Below are 11,420 nucleotides of genomic sequence, written 5' to 3'. Positions count from 1 at the left end.
ATATATACATACATGAAGATCTGGACTTCTCAACTAACGTCAGAAACTACAACCTTTAAACAGGAAAGCAACAAGTGGCTCCATCTCATATCTGCCAGGTGCGTATGCTCCTCGGCAAATTAATCCGAATGCAAAAACAGTTCTCAGCTTCATTTAGCAGCATTTATGCAAAGGAAAGTGTGTGTGTGTGTGTGTGGGGAGGATCTAACACAAACATGTGAACCCATAAGTTTATGCATGATAATAGTAATAATACTCACAAATAAATAACTTATTTTCAGGTCAGAAATAGTGTAAAGTTTTGAAATAGCCACAAATATTTTAAAGATACACTTTGCATTGTTCGATGTATTGTAATTTGAAATATGGATATAAGATATATACTTTATGTTCAGTTATTCTATTTCAGTCAGGACAATATTTTTCCATTTTAAATCCAAAATCCCCTTGAATCTCCTCGGCTCTCTGGTGAGCCACAACATTGTGTTATTTCTTTTACAGTCAACATCCAAGATGAAAGAAAAGAAGCTAAAGCTGCTTATTTTATCCAATATTTCTATTGGTCCAACCAGTCCTGGCTGGTTTATTCTGCTCTAACATTGAAAATGTTACAAATATTCTATTTAGTGCCTGCCAATGAACAAACACCTTCATCCAGTTTTAAACTAGAAGACACACACGTGTGTAAGATGTGCTTGTTTGGTTGTTCCAGTACCTGATGGAGTTCCTGAAGTGGTCCTCTGCAGGGTTCTTCACCGTACAGCTGTTGAGCAACCAAACGTCTGCTTCTGTTGGCTCATCTGTGGAGTCACAAATACATCACTTACTTTTGCAAAATAGACTGATTTTAAAAATGAACGCCAAAAGCCAACAAACAATGAAGTGAAACAAGATTCAACAAAAGCAACATCATCCCATCTGCAGTAATAATTTGATTTAACTGTCGCTTCTCTGCAACACAAGGATGCAACAAAAGTTGTTGTGCTACAAGGTTTTTAAAAAGGTTTGATTCACCGGGTTAATATAGTGGAAAAACAAATAATAAATGAATATACAGAAGGTAGGCTCAGTAGCTGCCTGTCCTTTGTTGACAGAGATTTTAGCCACAACCTGGATTTTTGCCTCAATGGTTTAAACTAAATAAATAATGTTTACATTTGTTAAGGGTTGTAGTTAAAAGCACAATTTAATTTGAAAGTGCCTTTTTCAAGTTTTCTTGTTATATTCAAATTTTTGTCGGCCTGAGCTTACTGCAAAGTTCACAACAAAAAGTTTCTCATGATCGGCTCAATTAGCAGCTCACCTTGTTATGTGAAAATGAAAAACAAACAACAATTGAAAAAAGAAAGGTAGATTTGAATTTGACACATTACAGTGTTTAATTTAACAATTATTAAGGGATTAGGATAAGGATAAGGCAAAAAATATCATGACACGCACATGTATTGTGGTAAAAAAAAAAAATTCAAGTATGTATTGTGTATCATGACAAAAGCACCAAGTACAGTGGTCCCTCGATACGTCCTGGTTTGACTTTCGTGGACTCGCTTTTTCGCAGGGTTTCAACGTAAGATTGTACACAACACACAATTGGTGATAGGGAAAAACAGACCCCACCCCTCCTTTCTCTTTCTGAGGCTGTCTGGCTGCTTTGCTGTGACCGACAGCCTCAGAAGGAGAAAGGATGGAGTGTGGTGGGGTCAGTCTTTCCACATCACTACTGCTCAGGGAGCAGGGATGAACAGATCAGATGACCAGAGTGTGGCTGAGTGCAGCTCACTCAGGTATGACAGACACCACCACCCCGCACCCGCCTTTCTCTTTTTGAGGCAGCAGACAGCAGAGTAGAGACACAAAACAGATGGGACGCACAACAGACAGTCTCGGAAAAAGAAGGAGGGTGGGGTTTGTCTTATACCTGAGTGAGCCGCACAAGCAGCATGGATTGTTGATTTAAAACAATCAATCCGGGCTTTTCTCTCTTTCGCTGTGCACTTTTAGAGTGTTTAGAGTTTAGAACATTGTGAAGAACAATGCAAGAATGTGGGAAGGGTTTATAAAGCCTTAAATATATATAAATACTAAAATAAATATAACGTTCCTTCTTTGCAGATTTTCACCTATCGTGAAGGTGTCTGTAACGTAACCCCCCGTGATAAGTGAGTGCATTGAGAAACTAGTCACACATCCAGCTGCCTACATTACTAAGACCAGCCCCGTCCCATTACGAGTTCCTAAAACATGGGGCTACATTAAACTCGTTTAATCCACAGGTGTCCATACGTGCAGCCGTGTGCTGCTCTTTGTGATGACAGGAAGAGCTGGTGGTGAAACTAATTTAACATATGGCTCTGCCAGGAGGGCTGTTGCTCACAAAAACAATTCTACGTGAGATGCTTTCACACAGTGGCACTGAGAAGCACAGGACCATCTCTTTACACCACACTTGGCCACATATTTCAGTTGAACATAATTCCCAGCTGCAGGCATGTGCACAAAAGGCAAACACACACAAAATGGCCCATATGTCTTATTCCTGAACACTAACCTAAAAAGTGTTATATCTGTCAAATGGACTGCCTTTGTTTTTACTGAAAAATAAAAGTTATAAAACGTTATCTGTGGCTGCACAAAGCCTCTGCTGCTACTGATTTAGTGCAAAGGAAACAAAAAATAACAAATAACAATAACTAAAAAAAAAAATTAAATAGCTGTTGTGAAAATGGTCTTTACAGAATTCATGTAGTTTTACTGTGTTGCAGTATTTAGATAAAACAACAACTGTAGTTGTTGGAAACAGCTTCTACAGGAGCTACGCACGCACATGCACACATGCACATTTACACACACACACACACAAACACAGTATTTCCTAGAATTGGTTAATCAGGTGTACACCAACTGTGCATTGCTGTGAAGAACACACAAAGTTCAAGAAAGTGAAGAAAAAGAGACTAACACCTGAAGGAAACTACTCCTCCACTCCTCGCTCTCAAAACAAACCATACATGTACACACCAGGTTCAGTACATTTAGAACAACAACAATCAAAAGAAATCTTGATTCTGCCTCATTTTATCTGTGAAGAAACAATACATTTCACTAAATGTTTTCAGGCTCTGAAGAGCAACATTATTACTTCAGATGTCAGATGGCAAAAAGAGTTTGAAATATGTATAATCTGTCAAATGATTTTTTAAATATAGTTAGATGGAGTCAGCTCTGACTGTTGGGTGTATTTTAAGCAACTGAATTAGAGTAAATAAGATCTGATGATGTCTCAAAACAGCCCAGCTGACTGGTCTGACTTGAATCAACAGGTTGGGTTAGTGCGGTCCTTCTCAAATAGTGGGGCGCGCCCCCCTGGGGGGGGGCCTGGGGCAATGCTGGGGGGGGGGGGCATGTGACCCTAAAAAACATGCTTTTTTGCCGCAGGGAGTAGTTTTTTTTTTTTTTTCACCATTCTCATTTTGTCGCGTGCGTTCCTAATAATAAAGTTATGAACAAATATGGCTGCCTTGTCGTTTTGGGAGCCATGAATGAACCGTCTCTCTCTCCTCTGCTGCTGACACGATAAATAAACTCCGACCGTCACCTCCTCCGTCCTCCGCTGCTGTTTTTATGTCCACGCGCTCCGGACGTCACTCACAGCGCGCATGCAACAAAGAGTAAACTCAAGCGAGAGCGACACCTGCCCACTCTTTCCTCTTTTGCGTTGACAAAATGTTTTAGTTTTATTGATAAGTTAGTCAAAGCACAATTTACAGAAGTAATGTTTAATAAATGTTAGGACTCTATTCTTTGCTAACAAAACAAATTCACCTCCTCAGTTAAGCTGCTGTGTTTTGATGATCTGGATGCTTGTCACCCACAGCATGCAGGTGACAAAGAGTAACTCAAAGCAAGAGGGTTACCTGCTCCTCTTTTCTCTTTCATGTTGACAATTTTATTTGTTTATCGATGAGTGTGCTCATTGATCCTGACTTCCTCATTTTGATTTTTTGTTTTTTTTTTGAATCAGCATAAATTGTTTTATTAATTTTTGTTTGCATGTCAAAGTGTTTTATATAACACTCCTGAGTTAAAATGTTGCTGATCAATTTGAATTTATCATTTAGTGATTATATTTAATTTTATTTTTCAGTATCAAACGGTCATAAATGTTTACAGTTTAAAAAATGATTTTTTTTTTCAGGCAAATGAATGCACTGTAAGTTGTTTCTGTTACAGACTAAAAAAAATCAATGCTAATAAAGTTATTCTTCATTGTAAGTTGATCGATATTCTTTTTTTTCTTTAATGTTAATAAGGACATAATGTTAGGCTGAGGTGTACTTATAACAATTTTATAGACATACTATTTACAGTCGCGGCGGAGAGTTGGGGGTGGGTGAAATGTTTACTTCTTTCTGTGGGGGGGCACAACAGAAAATAATTGAGAAGCACTGGGTTAGTGTGAGTGAGATATGTCCTCTGTGGTATAATTAAAAGTGGAAATAAAATCCAGACAAGTCCTGAATCTACAGAGTTTGTGGAAGCACAAGATCCAGAAAAGGAAGAGAAAGAACGTTGAGCTGGCAGAACGTGCCGATTATATTTGTCTGACAACAAACAAACACATGCACGACTATGGTGGGAGTGATCTCAGCTGTCTCATGTCTGTCTCAGGGGAGAGCTCCAAACTGACAACAACGAGCTCACTGTCGGTTTAAAATGCACACAGCCAGCATCAGCATGTGCATCTGCACAACAAACATTTCTGCAAACCACTCAGAGGAAATGCCTCCAGACTAAAGTACAAATACACAAGACTGCTCTGAAAGTTAGGCAATGCACACAATGACACCATCAAAGTACTAAGAATCAATCAATCAATCAATCAATCAATGACTACATGGAGCTTGATCAGACTTATATAACTTGATGATATTGTTTCAGCTGTCTTTGGTAACAATGTAACAAAGTGAGTTTTGGTTATGCAGATCCTAAAGTTGCTGTAGATCAGGGGTGCACAATACGACGATCGTGATGTACGGGTAGATTGTGAAGGTTATATCAGTAGATTGCACGGCCAAATAGTTGCCAGACCATTTTTTTATTTCTTTAAATTTTATTTTTAAATAAACGTCAGCCGATCAATCTATCTTCACTATGCAAGCTGTCACTTGATTGACACACAGGTTAGCCAATCAGAGACAGACCTTTTCTGACACATAGGTCACCATGCAGGCGTAAACAACAGCACCCATGACTGACACACAGGGCAGCCAATCAGAGACAGACCTTTTCTGACACATAGGTCACCATGCAGGCATAAACAACAGCGCCCATGACTGACACACAGGGCAGCCAATCAGAGGCCGGATTTTTTTTTGACGCATAAGTCACCACGCATGCACATTCAACTGCGCTAAAAACAAACGAATTGACTCGTAATAGCCCCCAGTTTATATCCAAACTCAAGAAAGTGTGTAAAATGTGTTGGGGAGCTGGACCAAGTAAGCAAAAAAATCTACCATTTCCATACGGCATGAGGGGAGGACTTTTTTTTTCACAATTCGAAGTGCGTTTCACCGGAGCGGCATTTTCGGACTATTCATAAAAACTACATCGCTGACTTCCTTCTGAAAAGTTGGCTGAGAAAGAAAACTGTGAAGGAACTAAAATCCCAGTTATCTGGACAGCCGTCATTTTTCTTACAGCAGACCACAGCAGCGAAGCATCAGTCCGGGTGAGTCACTTTAATAATTGTTAAGCACAAGAAGTCTTTTCAAGATGGAGAGATGGTAAAAGAGTTATTTGTTGAAGCAGCTGACTCGTTCAGAGACTTTAAAAACAAACCAGAAACATTATCTTCCATTTTTTGCTCTCAGGTATCAAGAAATACAGTTAAAAGCAGCTGCTGTCAGGACTGAAGTTTCACTTTTGTTCTCAAGTTCTCAGGTTACTTTTCAAACATGAAGTCCGTCCTGTTGTTTTCTGTTCCTTTGTATCAAGACCAGAAGGAGTTTTCTTTATTATTTTGTACGCGGACAGTAAAAATAAATGGTCACTTTTTATTTTTTAAGCATGGGTTTTGTCATTTATGTTGCGTCCACAGCGAGCTGGGACTTATTCATTCATTCAAGCTTTATTTATCCAGATTAGTCTCAATGAGTCACAAGGACTCATTTACAAGAAAGACCTGTTTTAGACAGACAATATATAAAGTACAGACGACAAAAACTACAGTAAAATGCAATTAATATAAAAAGTAGTGTTATAAAACATTAAATCAAGGTGCCATATAAAACATCGTAAAATACTAAAAACAAGAATGTAAAGCATAAAAAGCATACTTAATATGCTTATAAATAGGTATTTGTTTTGTATTTTTATATTTTTATATTAGGTAGATCACTTGGACTTAGTCATTTTAAAAGTAGCTCGCATGCTGAAAAAGTGTGGGCACCCCTGCTGTAGGTGAAGTACATTCTGTCTCACTGGTAAAAACAAACTGTACTTTACTTTTCTCCAATTCTTTGTGCTAAAAAAAGAACTGTTAAATCAGGGAATGTTTGTAAAACCAGCAAGGTGCTGGACTATAGAGAATCTGCTCATGACCATCCATCCAATCATCCAACCATCTTCCATCATTCATTCATCCATCCATCATCTATCCAAACATCCTCAATTATCCATTCATCATCATCCATCAATCCATCATCCATCCATCCATCCTCCATACTTCCATCACCCATTCATTATCCATTCATTCATTATCCTTCCATCATCCATCCATCATACATCATCCATCCTCCTTCCATCCATCCATCATATATGATACATCATCCATCAATCCATCCATCCATCCTCTATACATCCATCACCCATCCATTATCCATTCATTCATTATCCTTCCATCATCCATCCATCATCCTTCCATCCATCCATCATACATAATACATCATCCATCCTCCTTCCATCCATCCATCATATATGATACATCATCCATCAATCCATCCATCCATCATCCACTCATCCATCCATAATCTATCCATCCATCATTCATCCATCATCCATCCATTGTCAATCCATCCATCATCTTTCCATCATCCATCCATCATCCATGATTCATCCATCCATCCAGCATCCATCCTTCTATCCATCCATCTATTCATCATCCATCAATCATCTAGCATCCATCATTCATCCATCCATTGTCCATACATCCATTATCGTTCCATCATCCATCCATCATCCATGAATCATCCATCAATCTATCCATCCATCCATCCATCCATCCATCCATCCATCCATCCATCCATTCACTCACTGCTGGTGAGTTAACAACAGAAAACACCAGAAGTTGCTGAAGCACAACATGTTCACATCCTTGGAAGAGAGAAACTTTGGTTTGAAAGAGGAGTAAAGGAAGCCACCCTTGTGAAAAGAACATGCCCCTGGTTAAACTGGGGCGGAGGCCTCAGTGTTCAAATGTCCACCTCTTACAATGTTGTTATTGCAAGTACCACTCAGCCCTCTGTGAATAGCAAGCAGCCAAGCGGTTGTTAGTTTGACGGTCCTCCTTTTGCATGTGAACAACTAGTTTGGCTGTCACCAGCAAACTGGTTGATCCACTATAAGAAGGTGCTGTTTATAAGATTAAGTTTTCTTGTTCCTCAGACTGAAGAAGTCTTTTGGATAAAATACAAAACTTTTCAACAAAGAAGAATTCATCCAGAGGACCTGAGTCAACATTTTTAGATTCATCTGAGTGGATTAAAGTCTTGGTTTTCTACTGATCAATAAAAAGCATGAGTGATCCCTTTTCTGTCATTTACTAAAAAAAAAAAAGCCAAATATAAATCAGTTTAGTAGTTCTGTAAACCCATGAGGTAGATGGTTGATGGATAAGAACTTATGTATTAGAGCTGTAAAAGATTACAGCAGTCATTTTTTACTTGACAGTGTAAGTCAGATTACACAGACATATGTAGGTAAAGATGTTAGATTTCATTTTGGGGAACGTATTTTAATTTATCTCCCACCTGGCTGTGACGAATCAGCTTGCAGTAATAAAGGACGCAAAGTGTGCAACTTGAGAAGACACGTTGGCTGTTGGAACATTTCTGGAATCTCTTATTTGCATAAGATTTGCATTGGGGGGGCATGTAGCCAATCAAACTGAAGTCATTTGGATAATCTTTGAATCTGAACATCAAAACAATTGAGAGTTGATTCAATACGAAGATGACAGCAAACACTGGTGACCATTCTGATGAGGAGCGCACACACAAGGTTACAACTGTGTGTGTGTGTGTGTGTGTGTGTAGAAGTCATTTCCAACAGCTATGGTGGTTATTTTATCTAAATACTGCAGCATCGTAAAACTGCATAAATTCTGTAATGATCATTTTCATAAAAGCTAATTTTATTTTATTATTGTTATTTAATTTTTTTTGTTTCCTAAATCATCAGCAGCAGAGGCTGTGCAGCCCACAGATAACTTTTTATATATTTTATTTTTCGGTAAAAACAGAGACGATGCATTTGATAGATTGAACACTTTTTTAGGTTAGGGTTAGGCATGTACTGGTAATGGTTAGGTTTAGGGTAAAGGTCTGGGCTAGGCTATAGAAAATGAATGGAAGTCGATGAAAAGTCCCAAAAAAGTATGTTTACATGAACACGCATGTGTGTAGGCCTGTCACGATAACAAATTTTGCTGGGTGATTAATTGTCTCAGAAATTATTGTGATAAACGATAATACTATTTTAAATTCAACAATAATTAATTGTCAAATTTTAGAAGAAATGTTGATTTGTCTGGAGTGTAGTACCTTTTTTGACCACATGATGGCAGTATAAAACTGTTTGAACCAAAGGCTGGATAGTTGAGCAGCATGTCTCTTTAAGAAAAATGGGAGGGAAGGCCCTTGACGTGACCTGGGCTGACATGGTGGACGCTCGGTGATTTGAGATCTATAGCATAGCATTTTTCCCACAAAGCTTTTAATAAACATCAGTAAACAAGTTATCAGCTTCTTTTTGCAGAGAAAAACAACTTTTTACACGAAGGCACGTGTTTCAACCGTGAATTTTGGAGCTCGACAAGACAGAGGTTTTTTCCCAAGGTCAGCCTGTTAGCTTAGCTAGTAGCTTAGCTTCTCAGCTTAGCTACTTTTAACGTCGTTAGAACAGATTTTAAAGAGACTGAGGGGTCAGTGAAGAGCACCGGAGTTGAGCCATGTCTTCAGTAGAAAGAGAGAGACACGAAAAAAACAATTAAGCCGGTAAATGAAAATGAGCTTGATAATTTTCATTCATCATGTGATTAACTGATTTATTGTTTATTGCAACAGGCCTACATGTGTGTGAACTTTTCTAGTATTTCTTTGTAATTCTTTAGAACATTCAGGTGTAGATGTGGATTCTTCATATTCTCTGACTAAATCTAATTCATGAGGTTATTCTTGGGCCCGACTCTGTGAATTATATATGAGACACAAGCTTATTGGAGACACAGCACCTGTGGTCAGTGTGTGTGTAGATATATGCACAGGGTCATACATAACACATTTCAATCACACTACTCCCCATGGAGATGAGGGGACGGAGCTGCGGGAGCAGGTGCATCCAGAAGATCAGTCTGGATGGATTGATGGACAGAAGCAGAGGCACTCAGACGAAGGTATGAGAGGTTGCAACAGTACAATAAATAAAGAAGGAAAACACAGGAATCTGTTGGACAAACAGAGATGGAGAAACACGGTTTATAAGCAGGTACAGAGGCAGGCGACGGTTTCCAATCTAGATTTGATGATCAGAAGCTAAAGTATGTCTGATGTTGTATGATCTGTAATGAAATATTTGTTTTGCTTTTGAATCTATCATCTACGAGCATGTGCACATGCCATATTTGTGTGTTCAGGCTTCTATGTAATGACATAATTATCTTGTGTTAGAAAAAACTGCTAAACGATGCATTCTGCTGAATTAGCATGTGTGCATGTTTACTGTATTTAGCCACAGGTGTGCTCAGTACTCCACAGAGTCCCAGAGATGAGGCTCAGCTGCCGGGTCAGAACCGTGCACGCAGGTGGACCCAATCACAGATAAAAACTCTACATTAGAGTATGTTTACGATAAATAGTTATCACAGCAAAATGAAAAAGTCTGACCGGTTTTAGTCCTAAGGTAGTTTAGAGTTTTAAACATTGAGTCGTCTCCACCATCGACACAGATCAGTCAGATCAACTACTGTAAAAATGCTGTACATAACTAAAATATAAAACAGCATTTTAATAAAAATCTTGTTTGCTAACTGAAAGAGTTTTGGGGTGATGTGTTGTTTTGACCCTGAACTCGCCTTGGCTTCCTTTTTTTAAGGAAACTTCCTCATTTTTAACTCAACAACACAATTTATCTGCAAGATCTGTTTAACGGCAGAAATGTGAGTTGCACAACTCCACCATGCTTAAAGAACCAAAGACAGCACTCTTACAACAACACAGTGTGTGCTGGTTAAAACCAAGATAAAAGAAACGTGCACTGTGGTCATTCTCCAAACGAGGTTTCTGAACTGACTGGCACTTTGTTCACCAGGACATCGGACCACATGATGGTACTATTGTTATAAAGCCATTATCTCACTGTGCAGTTGGACACAAGTTGCAAACAGAATTCATGAGGGAGCTTCCAAATGTTTCCAAGAGTTATTGCAGGTTTGTCATTTCCTTGCATGAGTCACAGGCCTCACTCTTCTGTTGATGGAAAATTTGAACATGTTGGAAAAAAAATTGTCCAACATTTTTTTTTTTACTTTTATTTATGCAGGTAGTCTCACTGAGTCACAAGGATTCATTTTCAGGAGAGACTTGTTTTGGGAGCAGCTGGTGGGGGTTGAGGGCCTTGCTCAAGTGGAGCAAATGAGGGTGGAGGCAGGTGTGGGTGTTTCACCTTTCCCACTTACATTTTTTAATGTTGTCGGTCCGGAGAGTCGAACTGGCGACATTCCGATCACAGGCTCACCTTCTCTAACTTCTGCGCTACCACTCCCCTTTTTGATCCCAAAAGAGTCGTCACAGAGCTGTCAGAATCATCAGAGGTGTCACTGAGCTGTTCACATTGTTAGAGCTGTCACAAAGTCTTCACAGAGCAGTCAAAGATGTGACAGAGTTATCACAGCTGTCAATGAGCTGTTCAAGTAGTCAGAGCTGTCAGAGAGGCATCACAGTGCAGTCACAGAGTCATCATAGAGCTGTCAAAGAGCTGTCACAGTCATCACAGAGCTGTCACAAAGATATCGCATAGCTGTCAGTGTCGTCAGAGTTATCACAGAGTCGTCACAGACCTGTCAGAGTTCTCATAGCGCTGTCACAGAGGCATCACAGAGCAGCCACTGAGTCATCACAGATCTGTCAGAGTTGTAGAGCTGT

The 11,420-nt window shown here is 39.1% G+C and overlaps 1 protein-coding gene across 1 annotated transcript in view; it reads right to left on the bottom strand.

Moving 5' to 3' along the window:
* The window catches only part of cdkal1 (CDK5 regulatory subunit associated protein 1-like 1), a 295,222-nt gene that overhangs the window by 244,653 nt on the left and 39,149 nt on the right, over positions 1–11,420 (bottom strand). Inside the window, exon 4 of the mRNA XM_037676399.1 lies at positions 716–800. Within this exon, the coding sequence (XP_037532327.1) occupies positions 716–800 (85 nt within the window). The remainder of the gene's footprint in view (positions 1–715; positions 801–11,420) is intronic.

The sequence above is a fragment of the Nematolebias whitei genome, chromosome 5, assembly GCF_014905685.2.
Source record: "Nematolebias whitei isolate Nwh7 chromosome 5, NemWhi1, whole genome shotgun sequence".
Lineage (NCBI taxonomy): Eukaryota > Metazoa > Chordata > Actinopteri > Cyprinodontiformes > Rivulidae > Nematolebias > Nematolebias whitei.
This window is presented reverse-complemented; position numbering and strand designations above follow the sequence as displayed.